At 41.5% G+C, this 20,517-nt stretch overlaps 1 protein-coding gene across 5 annotated transcripts in view; it reads left to right on the top strand.

The window, feature by feature from the left end:
* DAB2 (DAB adaptor protein 2) overlaps positions 1–7,323 on the top strand; it is a 56,222-nt gene extending 48,899 nt beyond the window's left edge. For 4 of the 5 annotated variants that reach the window (XM_020890360.2, XM_020890361.2, XM_020890358.2 and 1 more), the window contains 4 exons: positions 1,767–2,399; positions 3,147–3,256; positions 3,828–3,898; positions 5,593–7,323. In XM_020890360.2, the coding sequence (XP_020746019.2) occupies positions 1,767–2,399; positions 3,147–3,256; positions 3,828–3,893 (809 nt within the window). In that variant the 3' untranslated portion in view covers positions 3,894–3,898; positions 5,593–7,323. The remainder of the gene's footprint in view (positions 1–1,766; positions 2,400–3,146; positions 3,257–3,827; positions 3,899–5,592) is intronic. The other variant, XM_020890359.2, reaches the window with a different exon arrangement.
* The last annotated feature ends 13,194 nt before the right edge of the window (positions 7,324–20,517 follow it).

Here is a 20,517-nt window from a genome sequence, read left to right as displayed (position 1 = left end):
TGGTATGCCTGAGTTTTGGTCTCTATCGCAGACTGTGACCTTCCTAATTTTAATAATTAATATTCTTCTACCCAATTTCTTCACCTCAAAAGTAAGCATATTAATTTAATAAGATGAGCCACCACTGAAAGCCACTCACTCTTCATGAGCACACCCTGTGTGTTCATGGTCAGATGGAGGAGGTCTGTGACGACAGAGCTGAATCAAGTAACACCAAGCTCCAATCCTAAGAAAATTCGAGATAGAATATCTTGCTCCATCATCCCCTGAACACAATTTCAAAATATCTCTCACTCTGGAAACAAAAACATTCCTAACCCAAGTCTGAAGGCCTTTTCCTTCTTTGGTTAGAAAGCGTTCATAACTAAAGAACTGCTCTGCTCCAAAGCCCAAAGCAAGTAGGTTTTTGAGAGCCGTGCATCGTTTGTGGAGTGTTATGAGGCTGAATTTAGGTTTTCTGTTAGTGGTGATGGTTTAACTGGATTATTAATACACTTGGGAAGTCACCAAAGAGAAAATGTCCTACATTTTAGAACAAGATGTCGGGAATGAGCTTCTCAAGAAAAGGAGGGCGAGCATTGAAGAGACCTAGATTTTAGTGATTTAATTAATTACAGATCAGCAATGGCAGGGGTCCGGTGATAGAGCCATTTCCCCACAAAGAGCAGATGCCTAGACAGGGGTAGCTACTCACATTGCAAGTGTTTTTGTTTCTTGTTTGTTTGTTTGGGGTTTTTGTCTTTGTTTTGTCTTTGTTTTTCCTTCACATTATCTCCTCTCCCTCTTCAGAGTTTAGTGAGTGACACATGGCAGGAAGCACTTTTATTCGAAACAGCTCTCCTAGGGTAACCAGCTTTTCCTCCATTTTTGTATGTAGAAGTCTAAAACCATCCTGGCATAAACCAAATTTTACTATCCTTTTATATAGCTGTGTCAACCTTGGCAACGTTTAAAAGAAAAGAAACTTTGAAATGGTTTCTTCAGGATGTAAGCATGTTAAAGCCTAACGTATATGCCTAATAGCTAGTCTCCATAAGACTCCAGACCTGAGCCATTTGCCAAATGAAAAGATTACATCAATGACTCGAGTATCCAGTGGATTATCTTAATTAACTACTTCATAATAAGCATGGCTTATATATGTCAATGTATTTACTCCACATGTAGATTCATACCACTGACAGGTTCTGTTCTAACTGTTAGAATTACATTGATAAATGTATGAAAAGGGCTCATTTTCTTTTATGACTTGGTACTTGTGGACTGTATTACCTATCTAATGAGGCAAGTTTAAAAACGTGTGGTAGAAAAAAAGGGCTTCGAAGTGCAACAAACATTTGAATATGTGCTACAGCTAATTCATCTTTGAAAAGAAAGTGAAAGTGTTAGTTGCTCAGTCGAGTCTGACACTTTGCCACCCCTGGACTGTAGCCCACCAGGCCTCTTCTGTTCCTGGAATTCTCCAAGGCAAAAATACTGGAGTGGGTAGCCATTCCCTTCTCCGGGGCATCTTCCTGACCCAAGGATCGAACCTGGGTCTCCGGCATTGCAGGCAGGTTCTTTACCATTTGAGCCACCAGGGAAGCCCAGTTCATCTTTAGAGTGCTTTAATCTCATAAGAACCATGTCAGCCTCAAGGCTTAATAAAGGTTGGCATGTAGATGCTCTCTATAAATGCTGTCCAGAGAGCTGACTTTCTGGAACTCAAGAATCCTCTTCAAGCTGGTCTTCTGATTCAAGTCCTTTATCCCGCTTCCTTCCTTCAGGTGGTGTGCCAGTTCTATCTGCCCAGGCAGGGCCATGGAGCCCAGCACCTTTAGTCTTCAGTCAGTCCCCGTCAGTGGTCCCGGGCGCCATGATGGCTGGTCAGCCTTCAGGATTCAGTCAGCCAATCGTCTTCACCACAAGCCCAAGTGTTCCGGGTTGGAACCAGCCTTCCTCTTTCGCAGTCTCAGTTTCCTCTCCACCCCCTGTAGCGTGGGGCACGTCGGCATCCATAACACCCAACACATGGTCAGCAAATAGCCCTCTGGGGAATCCTTTTCAGGGCAATGTTTTTCCAGCTCCTGCTGTGTCCACCCAGCCCCCTTCTATGCTCTCCTCTCTCCTGGTCACTCCTCCTCAACCACCTCCCAGAACTGGCCCTCCAAAGGATGTCCCCAGTGATGCCTTCATTGCCTTGGACCCTCTTGGGGACAGAGAAGTCAAGGAAGTGAAAGAAATGTTTAAGGACTTCCAACTGCGGCAGCCACCTACTGTGCCAGCAAGGAAGGGAGAACAGAACTCCTCTGGGACCTCGAGTGCCTTCTCCAATTATTTCAACAGCAAAGTTGGCATTCCTCAGGAGAATGCAGACCATGATGATCTGGATGCTAATCAACTATTGAGAAAGATCAATGGTAAGCTACCTATTTCTCTGTCAACTGCACCCACAAGGACTTCAGTCATATGAATCCAGAGAGTCTCAGAACCCTCTCCAGGCCCCTAATAGCTGTACTCTTGCCTTTTTCATCTATCAGGGGTTATGGAGACAACTTAACCACTTACCTTATGGAGTTAACAGGTTACCTTAGTTAGCTATTTCTAAGGACTGGCCCAGTGCTGCCCTCTTGTGACAATTCTTAAAAGGGCTGCCGTGAGCTATTGAAATTCAATGGGTTATGGCACCCAGAGGACTGTAGGTAGGTATGTAGGGCTGTGTAGACTCGTATGTATGGATCATACTACCCATCTAATGAGGGAAGTTAGAAGACGTGGTAGAAAGAAAGAGCTTTGAAATGCAACCAGTATTTGAATGCTAGCTGTTCTTTTATTGGCTAGTTAATCCATCAGATAGTTGAATCTCTAGAAGCCTTTATTTCTGTGTTGGCCTCAAGGCTTAATGAAGTTTTGCCATGTAGGTGCTTTTAAGTGAGGGAATTCTGAATCTCTTCCACTTCTAGTGAATATGCCTGGTTTCCTCTTCCAAGAAGGGATGAATTTGCTTGTAATCATCACTGGGAGTCCTGGTATTTGGTGTGATAATTTTTGTTTGGTCAATGTCAGTTTCAAAAATATGGAACTTAATTTCTAAGATAAGCCTAACTGGAGGATTTGTGCTTGCATTGGAGGAAAGCTTGTTTACTGACTACTTTTTCACCTTCTAGAACTACCAAAGCCAGCTCCCCGACACAGTGCCCCGCCAGTTACCAAATCTGCTGACAATGCATTTGAGAACCCCTTCTCTAAAGATTCTTTCCACTCATCACCAGCCTCTGTAAGTACTAACTATTAGAAGCTGATATTCCAAAGTACACACCACGTAGAGTTATCACCCCCTGAATTAACCTTGCTTGTATCTTTGACGGTAAAGGGCATTTGAATAAGATTTATCACTGAGAACCACTGCAGTGTAAACCTCAACTCAAACTGGGGAAAGATTATTTTTACAGGAACTACTCTCTTGAATTTGAGAAGCAAATATCATATAGAAAAGTCCTTTGTCTCTTACTTAATCTAGCTTGGGAAAGCACTTTGAAAGAAAATTGAGCCAAAACACTATGCTTTAAAAATCTTTCAAATGTTTAATTTCCTAATACAAAATGACATAGCTCATAAAAATAATATTTTGCATTTTGAGGGAGCAAACATAATTCTGAATCTTGCTTTTGATGTAAATATTAAATATATATCAATCACAAGCAGAAACACAAATCATTGTAGACCCATACAATATCTGATTAGTCTGTGACCTAAGTGATTTTTAAAGGAATCCGAGAAATCTCAATGATAGGTATTTTCTTATCGTTGTAATTATAGTTATTGACTAGGTGGTTTTGTTTCCATAGATGGCTTCTCTTCAACCCACATCATCTGATATATATAGAGATCCATTTGGAAATCCTTTTGCCTAACTTCTGTAAGTAGAAGATCCTGCTAAGCTTAGGCTTTGTAAGAAAGGGTGGCACAGAGAATAAGGGTGAAATTTTAATTTTAGAATTGAAAAGAAAAAATTCTTCTGAAATGGAGAAGTAAAAGATATGGAACACTATGCTTAATTAATTCGATAATGACTAAGCTGAGCATTTATGAATAGAGTTCTTATACATATAAAAAAATAGTAATATACTCATGGATATAGGTTTTTGTCCTGTGTTTTTAATATTTCACTTCTGTATAGAAGTAAAACTCCATAAACACATAACAACCTTCTAGATTTTTTATTGTCTTATTGAATTGATTGCAAAGTTTCCTAGTAACTATTCAGTTTTCTATAGAAGCTTCAAATTCTGAAGGCCTTCTGACACCACCAAAGAGGTCAGACAAAGAAATCATGATTACACTTTTGCCATCCAGTTCAATATGCATTTCTTTGTGGGGGAGGCCTCAAAATTGGTCTGAATCGTCTGGTGGTATTAATCTCAAAATGGTGACAGCTTCCAGTAACCCCTTGAAAGGCAAATTCAGATGAGTCCACCGGTGGGTTTTATCCTCAGTCAGTTATTGTGTTTTACCACCTTAGACTTGGAGAAGGAAATGGCAATGCACCCCACTGTTCTTGCCTGGAGAATCTCATGGACAGAGGAGCCTGGCAGGCTACAGGCCATGGGGCCGCAAGAGTTGAACACGGCTTAGCGACTGAACCACCACTACCTTAGATTAAGATCTGGGAGTGAAGATGGGAGTATGTTTCTTTCTCACCAGTTAGTGGAAGCAACTTTATCTGATCTTAAAAGATTGCAGTTTTTGGAGAAGAGGCTTATCTGTATTTTAGAGGAAGTAGGGGATAGCTGGAAGAGGAGAAAAACAGAAAGAATGAAGAGAACCCAAACCCATTTTTTTCCCCAGTTTTGCCCCCTGGCCCCCATTCATGTGGGACTACCAAACTGTCTCTTGACCCAAACTCTCTCTCAACCCATGTAGAACTTAATTATCTTAAATAGATACATATCTTAAGTCTGATACTAACAATGAGATTTGAGTTTCTTTGCATTTGGATTCGCACCCCCTTCACTCCAATTCTATAATTACAGTCTTTCTGAAAATGCTTTTCCATAAAATAGGCTGCAGAGTAGGATTATTGAAAAGGCAAATTCCTGAGCCCTAGCCCTGAGGAATCCCCCTTGGTGCTGAGGAAAAGCTTTATTTTAGCAAGCATCCAGATGAGTTGCAATGTTAATAAAAAGGTATGATATATTGAATCTTAACAGGGACTCACTCTTGCCTCCTCTCCCAGGGAGGCACCCATGAACCAATCAAAAGGAATAACGTGTACTAAAAGTCTAGGAGGATTGTTTGCGCCTAATTGAATTGACTAGAGTTCTCTCTGGAAGCCCTTCCTTCTTTAGGTCATGAAGGAAGGGTAATTCTAGTTAACCTGCTGAATGGTAGATGGGGGAGTGAATAGGAGAACTACCACAGGACAAAATGGGTAACATTATTGAGCACTTGTGCTAATCACTTTATTACAGATTCTATATCAGTTTTTTATCCTCTTGAATCAGTCCTAGGAGATACTACTATTAACATAAATAATGACTTAATGTTTAACACATTAAATATTCCACCCCAAAATTCTAACCATGGTTTTTTTTCTTCTCCATACTTCTCTAGGAACTTGGCATGCTGACTGTCCAGAGAAACAAAGAGGTTGGCCTTGGTAGTCAAGGACAAAGCTAATTGGCAGACAAGTCCTGACCTTTGCCCTTGTTCTAGCTTTGACATATTATCAGTTGCCTTATTTCTTGCTGCCTCTCCCACTTGTAGAATACCTTCTACTTTCTGTTTCGCTAAACTGAATCTATGGCTTTAAATAAATTAAGAACCTAAACTCACTAGCCGAATGTAAGCGAAGTAGTTTTCCTATTTGGACCCTTGTCTATTGTGACCCTAGAACCTTCTGGAACCCATGTGACCCATGTACCCTCTGGTTGGGCGATGGAGCCACCACAACCCCTCAGATCATACTGTTTTGAATAAATTTTGAAATCCCTACTGTTCATAGTGTTTGGGGGTTCTGTTTCAGAGCATTAAACCTAAAAATTGTAGAACAAGGCACCTTCTTAAATCTTGCTTCAGACCATCACTTACAGAGCATTTTTAAAGTAAAATGGAAGCAAGTTCAATTTCTCCTTAGGAGAATCCCCTTGGAGTCTGACACACCTAAGAATGTTTTTAAAGATACAACTTTTCTTTCTGAAGATGCTTTTTCTCTCAAGGGTGAGATTGTCCTTTCTCTTATCTCTTGCTAGCTATTTCAAAGGAGGGAACAATCATTTTTCATCTCTCCTCTTCTTTTCCCTCCAATTCTCTTTTCAGTTATTTTTGCTCCTGGGCTTCTCTCTTTCATAAACCATAGAGTTTTATGGGGCAAAAAAATCTAATGATTCACAGGTCTGAAGCCTCTATGCTCTACCTTCTCATTAATCTCTAATCTCGGTAACTAGAGTTGCAAATGCACACAACCTTTATCCTTTCTATGGAATAAGAGGCTATCTTCTTGAGCTGAAGTTCTAGAACAGTTCACACTGAGGAAAAATTGAACTCGACTCAGCAATGAAGGACTACATTCCTAAGAGAAACACATCACAGCTAAATGTGATTGTGCCAAACATGTTAGGTGCTTATTTGGGGTCATGCCAGACCTTTATCAAGTAACTGGAAAGCTTTCTTGATACCACTGTTTCACAGTCAGAAGATAAATGTGGGTGGGGGGGGAATCTGTAGAGCAAGTATTTGGTGTTATCATTAAAAATTTAATGTATGCAGTAATTTTCTCCTCACAATCTTGGAAACTCTTCCAGTTCATTTTCAGTCCTATTGTTGGCACAGATCTGAAGGGTTTGTTCTTGCCATAGTGAGTTTTGTTTTATTTTGTTTATGTTGGGTTTCTAATGTTATTTCTTGACCCCTAGTGCTCAGGTTCTTGTGGATGTTAATCAACCACATACAATGTTATCTTTAGGTGGAAGAAGAGGATGACTGCTCAGGATCAAAACAAGATGGTGGCCTCATGAACTTCTATTGATTAGCCCCAAGTAGTCCAAGCTAAAGTCCTATGGTTTTATGTTGAACGGTAATAGCTGATCATGTATGGCAATGTGTGACTTTCTACTCAGTTATTATCAACAGACTTGAAATAAATATTTTATATGTCCAAATACTTAAATGTGCTAAACTGGAGGCAATTATTTCTAGATAGTTTGAATTTTTGAAAGTAGACAAATTTTTTGAAACTGATGACCAGCCACACAATTGTTTTGTACATACTTATTTTCTTGTGCACTTTTCTGTATGCAAAGAAAGCTATAAATTTACTCATTTCAATAAACTGGAATGGCAGAATCTCATGTGTTACCATCAGTTCATTGGACCCCTGCTTTGGGTTGGTGTGATAGGGTCAAGATATAATATATACTAATGTAAGGTGAGCAAATGTTAATTATAACATATTCTGGATTGTCACCAAAATAAAAAAGTAGAAATCTGTGAAATAGGACCACAAGTAAATTAATATCTGATGCCTTTCAAGACTCAGTTTTCCTCTCTTAGACCTATACATTCTCCTTTCCTGGGAGTTTCATGTGAGTCCAGTGGACAAGACCTATGCCAGAACAACCTCAATTATGTCTAGTATAAAAATCATTCATTAGTGAACTATTGGTTCATGCCTTTTACCCTTTACTCCCCTGTTCTTTATTCAGTGATGTTTGACTTCATCAAAACACAGTTCTGTGGACTGGTTCAAGCTGCTGTAAGCTACTCAGAAGAGCTTCTAAGTTTCTAAGTGAGATGGGCAAGCTGATGGTCAAATGTCTTTAGCACTAGGACACTCTTAAACACTCTCCCCTATTAAAAAAAAAAAAAAAAAGACATTTAAGGCTCTCATTCATTTCAAGACCTAGAGCTACATAACAGATGACCCCAAGGCAGACACTGCTTGAGTGTAGAAGTCTTGGTGTTAAACTTGACATCTCCAGGTAATCAGATGAACTTGACAGAATAAGTGTCATTGATTGGCATTTACTGTTCTGGGATATTTGATAGTACTGTCTTACCTTTCCTTTTAACTGAAACATTTGATCTGTTTCTGAGTAGAATATAGAGAAATAGACTCCACAAGTAAGCAGCTTCCAGTAAACCACAGATGAGCTGGAAAGGGCTGCTGATAAGAATATGTTGCACAAATTACACCTTGTATCCAAATACTCTGCAGTGTATCTAACCCATTGAACCTGTGTGATATTTCCATGTGGTTTAAGCAAGCTCTTGCCAGAGGTTAACCCTTGCTCGTGTGTACAAGGGGATGACATTCACTTCAGTGCAGTAGGAACTACTATTAACCAAGCAGAGGGAGATGCCTCCTAAAGTGTCCCTGTGAAGTGGAAACAGACCTCTTTAGAGTCTCTTAGTAGCAGCAGTAACTTCCCTGGTAGCTCAGGTGGTAAAGAATCTGCCTGCAATGAAAAGACCCCAGTTTGATTCCTGGGTCAGGAAGATTCCCTGGAAAAGGGATAATCTACACACTCCACTACTTTGGGCTTCCCTGGTGTCTCAGATGGTAAAGAATCCACCTGCAATGCCGGAGACCTGGATTCAATCCCTATGTTGGGAAGATGCCCTGGAGGAGGGAATGGCAACCCATTCTAGTGTTCTTGTCTGGAGAATCCTCATGGACTGAGGAGCCTGGTGGGCTACAGTCCTTGGAGGCTGCAAAGAGTCAGACATGATGGAGTGACTAAGCACAGTACAGCACAGTAGCAGTGGTGTTTACACCTGTAAGCCGGTAATTCAGCTTTTAGGGTAAAACTGTTAGCCTTGGAAGAGGGTTTCATTGAAGCATCACATAAATCTAAGCTAAAAGCTGAACTTTAACAGCCAATGTGCCTTCCAACCTCTCACACATAACTGATACAGAGAGAAGGTATTAATTTTTTCAAAATAATCTTGCATTTGTGAAGTACTTTACCATTTACACAATGTAACTTCATTCTCATGCCACTGTAATTCAGCGAGATGGGGTCTATTACTGTTCCAGCTCATCTGAGAATGGCACTGTGCTTCAAAATGGCTACAACCTGCTTCAATTCTTCAAGTGAGTGGTTTCCATGGTACATTACTGTAAAACTGTGTTTCTTAACTACCTTTACTATAGAAGTTGGTAAAGCTGAAAGCCTGATCTCCCAGCCTCCCTTGTACCTAGAAGTGGTCACGTGACCACATTCTGGCTATTGAGGTCTTACTCAGCTATGTAGGGAGATCTTTTCAATCAGTGGTTTCAAATTCCTCTATCAACGTATTAGCATTGTGTCTCAAGAACCAGAGTGTGTTTCTGTGTCTTTCCTGTGCTGACAGCAGGAAGGGGAAGAATAGAGGATGTTGCTAACTCAGACATTTGGTTGACCCTGCAATAAACTGATGAGTGAGGACTCTGACCTGTATTCCTGGAATAGGTTCAATATCAAGTCTCCTAGTGAAAGACAAGAGCTCCCCAACAGTCCTTGGTAAATATTTAAGCTATTATAACCTTTGGAGGAGATTGCTAAATAATAAAACACTAGATTATTGCTGGGAAATGTTATGTTTTAACAAACTCCCTTCTGTTAAAAACAACTAAGTCTCGTGTTCTAAGTTGTTATGCCAAATGTGGTGGCAGCAGCCCTCTTAATGGGTCCTAATTACCGCGGTGCTGATGAACAAGGCTCAGACTTGCTTCATCTCACTCGATGAGGGGCTTAGCCCCTCATTCTCTCTCGCTTCTCTGGAATGTGCTTCATTTACTAGGCCTCTACTGAAGATCACTCTGAAGCACTATGATCACTACTGAAGCACTATGTGCTGAAGATCAGACAAGTGCCAGTCTCCAGGGAGACAACCGCAGGTGGCCACTCAGAGGCAAGGAAGCTGGGCTTCTGTGGTGACCAAAGATGCTGTGGCTGTAAAAGAAAAGGGAAAGACTCACCTCTGAAAGTCTTCATGACTGAGTTTTCCCTGTGGAGTCTTCTGTCAATTCATTCTTATTTGCTTGACTTCAGTTCAGTTCAGTTCAGTTCAGTCACTCAGTCATGTCTGACTCTTTGTGACCCCATGGACTACAGCACGCAAGGCTTCCCTGTTCATCACCAACTCCCAGAGCCTACTCAGACTCATGTCCAGTGAGTTGGTGATCCCATCCAACTATCTCATCCTCTGTCATCCCCTTCTCCTCCCACCTTCAATCTTTCCCAGCATCAGGGTCTTTTCCAATGAATCAGTTCTTCCCATCAGGTGGCCAAAGTATTGGAATTTCAGCTTCAGCATCAGTCCTTCCAATAAATATTCAGGACTGATTTCCTTTGGGATGGACTGGTTGGATCTCCTTGCTGTCCAAGGGACTCTCAAGAGTCTTCTCCAACACCACAGTTCAAAAGCATCAATTTTTCCATGCTCAACTTTCCTTATAGTCCAACTCTCACATCCATACATGACTCCTGGAAAAACTTTGACTAGATGGACCTGTGTTGGCAAAGTAATATCTCTGCTTTTTAATATGTTGTCTAGGTTAGTCATAGCTTTTCTTCCAAGGAGCAAGCGCCTTTTGATTTCATGGCTGCAGTCACCATCTGCCGTGATTTTGGAGTCCAAAAAAATAAAGTCTCTCACTGTTTCCATTGTTTCCCCTTATATTTGCCATGAAGTGATGGGACCAGATGCCATGATCTTAGTTTTCTGAATGTTGAGTTTTAAGCCAACGTTTTCACTCTCCTCTTTCACTTTCGTCAAGAAGCTCTTTAGTTCTTCTTCACTTTCTGCCATAAGGGTGGTGTCATCTGCATATCTGTGGTTATTGATATTTCTCCCGGCAATCTTGATTCCAGCTTGTGCTTCTTCCGGTCCAGCATTTCTCATGATGTACTCTGCATATAAGTTAAATAAGCAGGATGACAATATATAGCCTTGATGTACTCCTTTCCCGATTTGGAACCAGTCTGTTGTTACATGTCCAGTTTTAACTGTTGCCTCTTGACTTGAATACAGATTTCTCAGGAGGCAGATCAGGTGTTCTGGTATTCCCATCTCTTGAAGAATTTTCCACAGTTTGTTGTGATCCACACAGTTAAAGGCTTTGGCATAGTCAATTAAGTAGAAGTAGATGTTTTTCTGGAACTCTCTTGCTTTTTCGATGATCCAGCAGAAGTTTGCAATTTGGTCTCTGATTCCTCTGCCTTTTCTAAATCCAGCTTGAACATCTGGAAGTTCACGGTTCATGTACTGTTGAAGCCTGGCTTGGAGAATTTTGAGCATTACTTTACTAGCATGTGAGATGAGTGCAATTATGCAGCAGTTTGAGCATTCTTTGGCATTGTCTTTCTTTGGGATAGGAATGAAAACTAATCTTTTCCAGTCCGGTGGCCACTGCTGAGTTTTCCAAATTTGCTGACATATTGAGTGCAGCACTTTCACAACATCATCTTTCAGGATTTTAAATAGCTCGACTAGAATTCCATCACCTCCACTAGCTTTGTTCATAGTGATGCTTTCTAAGGCCCACTTGACTTCTCATTCCAGGATGTCTGGCTCTAGATGAGTGATCACACCACCATGGTTATCTGAGTCATTAAGATCTTTTTTGTATAGTTCTTCTGGGTATTCTTGTGTACGCTTGACTTCAGTCCCTGTTATCTTACTTTACTTGTAAGAAAGGAAAATGATTGCTGTTCCAAAAGTTAACAGGGTGAACCAACTGGTCTGAGGCTGGATTTGGGATGTTTCTGGAGTATGTCTGAGGCTGCCTCCATCAGGTACTTACTTACACTGATGGATCATCACAGAACCTGTTGTTTGAGGGCAGCTAAAAGGAGTGTTGGAGCACAGGAGCTAGCAGAGAAGGAGGAGGAAGGGAAAGAAGGGTCAGTGTGACATTTGCCTTCCAGTCTCCATCACTGGCCAGCGAACCTGGTTCACTGAGTCTTGATGGTGGAAACAAGAGGGCTAAAAACAGGAGGAACTGCCTCTTTCTGGTGAAAGACCTTGGGCAAGGCAGGCAGTTAATGGCCCACATGTCCACTGGTAATCAACAGACAATAGTAATGGAAAGGCTCATAGTGGCTAAAATTAATAGGGTCTTTTTTTTCCCATAAAAGTCTAGATTGATGGATGCTGATGCTGCCTCAGCAAATCAACAAGACCCTCAAGGATACAGACTCTTAACTTTTCACTCCAACTTTTAAAGCTTTGGCTTTCAGCTCTTCAGTTTGTTCCTTAATAATCACAAGATGGCTGTGTAGCTCTTGAGTAGGATGTTAACCATTCAAGGAGAGCAGAAGTGGAAAGGTGGTACAGTCAATATGTGCTCCTCATACCAAGCATTTCAGTTTTCCCCAAGGCTTTCTAATGGATTGCAACTATGGCTCATTGGTCAGAATGTTGTCAAATGGTCACGGTGAGGTGCAAGGGAGGCTGGGAAACCAAGTTTTTGGCTTTACCAGAATGGCAAACCACTCGAATATTCTTGTCTGGAGAGTCTTGTGGACAGAGGAGCCTGGGGAGAGGGGCGGGGGGTGCTACAGTCCATGGGGTTGCAAAGAGTCAGACACAACTGAACTACTGAGCACAAAGCATAGTAAAAGGAGTTAAGGAGAGGCAGGGCTGGCTGTATCATTCATGGGCCCCAGAGCAAAATACAAATAGAGGAATCTCCATGGTTCAAATAGCAGGGTAAAAGTGCTATTGAAGGCAGTAAAATATAAAGCTCTCTCCTTTCTTATGAAATCTCTCTCTTAACATGATGTATTTTGTTTGCCATTTAATGTTGTTTTAAGTAAACAAAAATTAAAATGTTAAAACATTAGTATGAATTTTACATGTAATCTTTCATTCATATGTGGAATCACTGAAATTATACAATTTATATTTCATAAGGCATATATGCACATGTTGCTATTATTCAGTCACTCAGTCGTGTCCGACTCTTTGTGACCCCATGGACTGCAGCACACCAGGCTTCCTGTCCTTCACTATCTCCTGGAATTTTCTCAAACTCACGCCCACTGAGTCAGTGATGCCATCCAATCGTCTCATCCTCTGTTGCCCCTTCTCCTCCTGCCCTCTTTGCACGCGTTTCATTCCTACCAGAACCACTGGAAACACTGCACAAAATTAGCTCGATTTTCTTTAATTCACTTCTTGATACATGTGCCTCTCACCAGCATATCTCACTTATGAATAAAAAAGGTAGAAGAAAAGAAACTAAGTGTTGCCCTATCTTTTTCTTTCCTTCTATGTTGTTTCTTTCAGTGTTCAGTTCAGTTCAGTCATTCAGTTGTGTCCAACTCTTTGCGACCCCACGGCCTGCAGCACGCCAGGCTTCCGTGTCCATCGCCAACTCCCAGAGCTTACTCAAACTCATGTCAATAGAGTCAGTGATGCCACCCAACCATCACTTGCAGTGTTACATGGATGCTAATGCACAGAAGGAACACTAGTAATAAAGTGTTCCTTTATTGATATTTCCCGGTCATTTGTGGAGTTCTGTGTATGGAAAATCCCATGGACAGAGGAGCCTGGCAGGCTACAGTCCATAGGATTGCAAAGAGTCAGACATGACTGAGCACACATGCAGGTGTGTGTTGGAAGCAAGTTCTGGTTCAGAGAGTGTGACCGCTCAGGGCTGTCAGTGTCACCTAGCCCCCATCCCCACTTGACCCTCTACTTACTCAGTCTTAAACATAATGTGTGTTATGTCTCACCTTATACTCACTTTTACTTTGATTCACTGAACTCCCACACATCATAAATCCACTTGAATCTTTGAATCCTATGCTCACAGGGCAATATAAACACTCTGTGCAAATGGGGTGCCATGGAAGGAGGAACACACAGTGCATATTTCTTCTGCTTGAGCACATGTTCCACTTTACCATCAAACAACTTTTCAAAACAAGAGTCCCAGCGTAAAATTCAGAATTTCAAGATGGCAGCTGTAGGAGCATTAACCCAAGCCTGAGGCCTGCCTGAGTGCTGAGCCCTGGGCTATCTCACGTGGTCTTGAAGCCAGTCCTGGCCAGAGAGCTTAGAAATGGATGATGGATTAGCTAATGTGCTTCCCACAAGCCTGGGTCACTGTTTAACCCCAAATTGGCTGACCTCCCAATGCAGGTGGAGGCAGTCTTTGACTCCACAACACCCTCAGGGCAGAAGAGAAGCACATTTGGAGAGCATATTCAGCAAAGTTAAAGGTGAGGCACTTTGACTAGCAAGTAGAAGCTAAAGAATGCAGAGGACTAGTCTCTGTGTGTTAATGCCAGGAGATTACCAAACAACAAAACAGAAGGGGGCGGGGAACTGCAAGTCTGCCTGGGAGGCTTTAATGCTAATAGGAACCTAGTTTGAACTCAAAGTGATGTGTTATTTCAGTTGAAGGGATCCTGAGGGGAGGACTGTGAAACTCCTGAGTAATTACTTTCTAAACTGCTTTGCAATTCTTCATTTTACTTCACTGCAAGCACAACAGTACCAGACTTGAAAAGCACGAGTAGTGGATTCAGGGATGGTCCACAGAAGTCGTGGAATGATAACAGCAAACACCTACCCAGCATTTATCACGGGCAGAAGCTCTTCTGAGAGCATAACAATAAACAATTTAATTTCATATTAATTCTATGAAGTGGGCTACTGCTACTGACTGCAAACATTTCAAAGAAAAGGACACTGAGGTACAAAGAACTTGAATCACTGCCCAAAGTCGCATAGCCAGTAAGTGGCTGAAGTGGAAAGCCAATCCCGGGCCCAGAGTCCTTGCACTTAACCTCGAGATAACCACTTAACCTCTCCACTCCCTCCAAAAACTGGTGTCATTGTCTTTAGACTGGCATGTCTTATGTTTACCCAGACTGTATTCTCTCTGTAGAATTTCTCTCCACTTCCACGTCCTATAACCAAAATGCTTACAAAATTGAATGAAAAAAACACTTTTTTCATGCATTTTTTCCTTTGGCTCCTTCAGAGCTCATTTTTTGGGATAAAATAAATTATCACTTCAAAGCATAAATTTTCTGGCTGTTACAAATGCAACAGCCAACTTAACCTCAAGTTCAGTTTATTCTAATTCAGATATTTCCCATCAGCATGTTGAAGTATTTTTAATCAGACTGCTCACAGTGAGTGATGAGTTGTGAGTAATATTCTTCCAATTTCTTCTACACTGTAAATAGCAAACTCTCCTGCATCATCTTATGGTCAGACCAGGTGCATGGTTCACAGTCAGTGAAGAAAGCTGTTCACATAAGTTCACACATTTTATAACAGCACTACCGTTATAAAATTGCACAATTTTATTACAACCCAACATCCAGTTAATGTATCATGTTCTTCATGAAGTGGATCAAAGCTATGGGTTGATGACAGATGGTTTAATTGTTCTTTCTTTACAGTGCTTTCTTACTCTCTCCTCCTCAGTTCTTCAGTGGTGGTGACTTTCTTCAACTTCTAATTTGACAAACACAAACTCTACACTTATAAAGAATGGAAACTGACCAGGTGAACTCAAGGCAGGAGGATTTCTTACAGTCCATCAATGAGTCATACAAAACCCCAAGACAAGGAAAAGTTCAAGTCAGTAGAGAGGGAAAAAATTAAGACAATGCTGGACCAGAAACAAGATGAAGTTCCTAACTTAAATCATCTATAGTTATGGGCTAGCCCCATCCCTAGAGAAGAAGGATTAGTAAAACATGTCTAGAGAAGACAAAATTTTGCTTACACTATATTCAGGTGCTTCCCTGGTGGTTCAGATGGTAAAGACTCTGTGTGCAATGCAGGAGACCTGGGTTGGATCCCTGGATTGGTAAGATCCCCTGGAGAAGGAAAAGGCAACACATTCCAGTATTCTTGCCTGGAGAATCCCCGTGGACAAAGAAGCCTGGCGGGCTACAGTGCATGGGGTCGCAAAGAGTCAGACACACTGAGGGACTAACACTTTCACTTTCACCCTCAAGTGCAGAAAGAAAAATGTATCCACATTCTTTTGTCTCTTCTTTCCTTCCTTTCTTTCTCCTTCCCTCCCTTCCTTTCCTCCTTCTTTTATTCCTGTGAATCTGGTCTTCCTTACAAGACTCCACTCTCCTGGATGCAGAGTCGGGTCCTAGAACCTCAATCCAGTCCTCAGGCTTCCTGTGCCAGGTGACACTATCTCTTTCTTATTCATGCACAGTGTTTTAGATTTCTTCCCCTTCTTCCTGTTCTTCTCCACGATGTTGTTTAGTTTTCTGGGAGATGTGAAGGGAGGTGTTGAGAAAGAAGTTTTGACCCTCAGTCAGATCCTTAAATAATCCTCCTTCCAGTATTTGCAGCATTATGTTGTAATATCTCATTTACCTGGGCACTAACATCTTGGTATCTGTAGCTAGAATTTTTGACTGAAGAATGTCGGATCTGTTCTTCTTCATGAAATTGGGGGAGTCTACAGGACCTGGTGGACCACCCTGGTGCCTGGATCCTCACCTTGGCCCTCACTGATGCTAGACTCCTGAGATCCGACTGTAAATGCTTTCCTATCCCTGCTCTCACCTCCAGAGTCACTTTGTCCTTGACACAGCAAACCTGACACTACCCACCCCATCCCTTCTCAGGACATGCATACATGCATGCGAAGTTGCTTCAGTCGTGTCAGACTCTGTGTGACCCTATGGACTGACTATAGCCCCGCCCAGGCTCCTCTGCCCATGGGGATTCTCCAGGCAAGAATACTGGAGTGGATTGTCATGCCCTCCTCCAGGGGATCCTCCTCAGGACAGAGGGGAACAAATACCCACTGTGACACACAGCAGTCAAAGAAACTTAGAAAGCCATATCAAACGCTCCTTCTCTGCCCAAACACACAGCACAAACACTTTTATTTCAAGTTAGATTTTTCCCCCAAACTGAGAAAGTCTGGAAGTTGTTCTCCCAGAGTTCAAAATGGCAAGGACAGAAGCATCTGTCTTTGACCTCAACCTGCTTAACATATTGGCCTCATTCTGGCCTGAAACAGGACTCAGAGCACACATCTCCAAGCCTGCTCCTCTCACTTCTAGTTCTTTCCTTCTTATAATCTTTGAGGAAAAGCATTCTCTGTACTATCACCTGTGCTGTCCACACTGCTTTGAGATTCACAGGTGATCACCATCCTCCCTAGGCGTGCCTCAGTGTTCAGCCCTGAAATTGTGAAGTGTCAAGAAAGCATGATTTTAAAAGATAAAATTAAAGAGAATTTAAAGTTTGCAAAGCATCATCCCTTATTCTATTTACCTGGGTTTACATATTGTTAACTAATAAGTCTGTATATAGTTTGGTCTTCAAACACTAGTTCCTTTTTGTCAAAGTCTCAAGTTCCAAAGCCAAATATGTAAATAACTGAAACAAATGAAATCAACCCATCATTCGGTAACTATAACTAGGAAGTAACTGCTTAATTTTTCATACATTATCAGAATCATAATGCAATAAAATACAAAGATGACTTTGAGATATAGAAACAGAAAAACAAGGAAATTGTGACTCATTAACGAAATAAAGAATATAATAAGAACTTCCTTGACAGGAGAAGGCAAGAAGTATGCATTTGATTTTAGACATGACCAGTTCAACTTAACACAAAAAAATTAAAATCCATTTCTTAGAAGTTCTTGAAGATTGTTAAGCTGGAAAGTAACACAATACATTTTACATCTTTTAAAATAGTCACTTCCAGATATCTATACTTTCAAAACAAGAACCCAGAAGATTTTGGTAAAGGAGCTTCAACAGACCATCATTTGAGACTTCTGGTTCCAACAGACCACCTCTTGAGACTGCTGGTTCTAAATGATGGATGTAAACTTAAGAGTAGATAAGGAAAGTAGGTAAAGATTGAGGAAAGAAGGCAGAGGACAGAACCCCCACCCCGTCCTCCCAAGGGAGTAGTAGCATCAGCTGGATGGACAAGGAGCATCTGACAGGAGCATCTGATGGACAAGGGAGTTGTTCAGTCACTAAGTCATGTCTGACTCTTTGTGACCCCAAGGACCATAGCACGCCAGACTTCCCTGACCGTCCAGGGAGAGGAGTTAACAAATGAAAAGTGGAAGAACAGGAAATGCTGTATCATAAAAGCCAAAGAAACAGAGAACTTTCAAGCATAAGAGCAGCCAGTAGGGTCAAATGCTTCTATGAGACAAAGACAAGGACAGAAAAATGTACCTCAGATTCAGTAATATGAAGGTCTTCAGTGGAGTAAAAAGCAGGCTGCAGTAAATTGAAGGTAAAGGAAGACCCATGTGGTAAAAAGAAACCCACAGGTTCAATCCCTGGATCAGAAAGATCTCATAGAGGAGGAAATGGCAACCCACTCCAGTATTCTTGCCTGGGAAATCTCATGTTCCTTGAGGACCAAGAAGATCTTGGCAGGCTACAGTCCAGGGAATTGTGAAGAGCTAGACCCAACTGAGCACAAGACCAGACGAATTAGAATAGTACCAACAGAACTAATGATGTGGTGGGAAAAGCCTAAGATTCACCAAGTTCAAATGCCAGCTACTCAACACTGAGGGTGAGTGATGCTGGACAGATGAGGTTATCTCAGTGAACCTCAGCTTCCTCAACTGTAAAATGGGTTATCTTGAGGATTACATAATATGACACATATACAACCTGGCACATTAGAGAAGTTCCATAAACATTTATTCATCCTGTTCTTTGGAAGCCACTAAGTGTTACATGAATTTAAAATGCTATCATTTTCATTTCTCTGATCCAATGTATCATGATGCCTCATTTCCTTGAGATACACATGGAAACACAAATCTCATTTCAAAAAATGTCTGATACATGATAGCTGTTATGGGCAAAGAAGAGTTAAAAATGCTACAAAAATGTAAGACATACTATATTTTTATAATTATTATTAATACAGTACATTATTATTATACTTTGCTTTGCTTCATTGCATTTTTCCTGAACCATGGGGGGAAAAACAACTTCTACAGAGCAATTCAATATTTAAACCAGTCAGCTAAGAAATACTCCTATCCATTTCCACCTCCAGTGAGTCAGTTTCCAAGGAGAAAAGGGACTTTTCAATCTCCTGCTGCTGCTTAATCACGTCAGTCATGTCTGATTCTGTGAAACTCTATGGACTGTAGCCTGCCAGGCTACTCTGTCCATGGATTCTTTAGTCAGGAGTACTGGAGTGGGTTGCTATGCCCTCCTCTAGGGGATCTTCCCAACCCAGGGATCGAACCAGCATCTCTTAGGTCTCAAGAATTGGCAGGTGGATTCTTTACCACTAGCGCCACCTGGGAAGCCCTTTCTATCTCCAGTTACATCTAATTGATGAGTCAGTTATCACAAAGTCTAAACAATTAGCTTTAAGTCTAATTAGCATAAAGCATCATTCTACCATGCCTGCTTCCAAGTCCTTCTTTCCACAAATACCCTGACAGTGTTCAGAGAGGCCATGTAAGAGAGGGGGTTCAGCACTCCTCTATTATATCTGAAAGATTTACACTATGTCTAGATACAGCCCACTTGTCATTAGCAAGTATTCCCAAGCAGAGTCCTTTGGGCAAAATTTATTCATCAGTGTAGTTACAAGTGTCATCACACACGCTCGGATTGCTTTATTATTTGGCAATTCTGCAAGATCTACATATTGACTGTGTAAATTGTCTACACAGCAGACTCAGGAATGGATGAAATTAATCCCATGAGAAAGCTCTTGCTCTGTATAAAAAAGAAAACAAAGTTTTTACAAGAGGGGGCAAGAACGGGTGATGAAAGTAGTTAACTCTTACTCTAGGTAAAATAATAGAGAAGATGCCAAAGGCAGGCAGTACTGGAAAACTAGCTCTATGTTTGTTACCTCTCCATCTCTACTCTGTGTTTTGCTGGACTTGGTAAGTACGAATGTTTGAAATTTGCCTATTTTTAATTAATGAATACTTATGAAGTCCCCTTGTGCTATGCTGTGCTTAGTTGCTCAGTCGTGTCTGACTCTGTAACTCCATGAACTATAGCCCACCAGGCTCCTCTCTCCATGGGGATTCTCCAGGCAAGAATACTGGAGTGGGTTGCCATGCCCTCCTCCAGGGGATCTTCCCAACCCAGGAATCAAACTGGGGTCTCCTGCACTGCAGGAGGATTCTTTATCAGCAGAGCTATCAAGGAAGCCCATGAAGTCCCCTTAAGTGTCAGCAAATTTTTAAAACATCAATAACATATTGTACCTCCTGTGTTTCTTCTCAAGGTGATCATTCAAAATCTCAGCTCTGGTCACACGTTTGAATGACCTAGCAAAATTTTAAAAATACTGATGCAAGACAACCCCAGGGGCACGGTGGATAAGAATCCACCTGCCAACGCAGAGGACATGGGTTCAATCCCTGGCCCAGGAAGATTCCACATGTCATGGAACAACTAAGCCTGTGTGCCACAACTCCTGAGCCTGTGCTCTCTGCAAGAGAAGCCACTGCAATGAGAAGCCCGAGCACCGCAATGAAGAGTAGCCCCCTCTCGCCACAACTAGAGAAAGCCCAAGCAAAGCAA

The sequence above is a fragment of the Odocoileus virginianus genome, chromosome 14 (genome assembly GCF_023699985.2).
Source record: "Odocoileus virginianus isolate 20LAN1187 ecotype Illinois chromosome 14, Ovbor_1.2, whole genome shotgun sequence".
NCBI lineage: Eukaryota > Metazoa > Chordata > Mammalia > Artiodactyla > Cervidae > Odocoileus > Odocoileus virginianus.
Note: the sequence above shows the minus strand (reverse complement) of the source record. Positions and strands in the feature narration are given on the sequence as shown.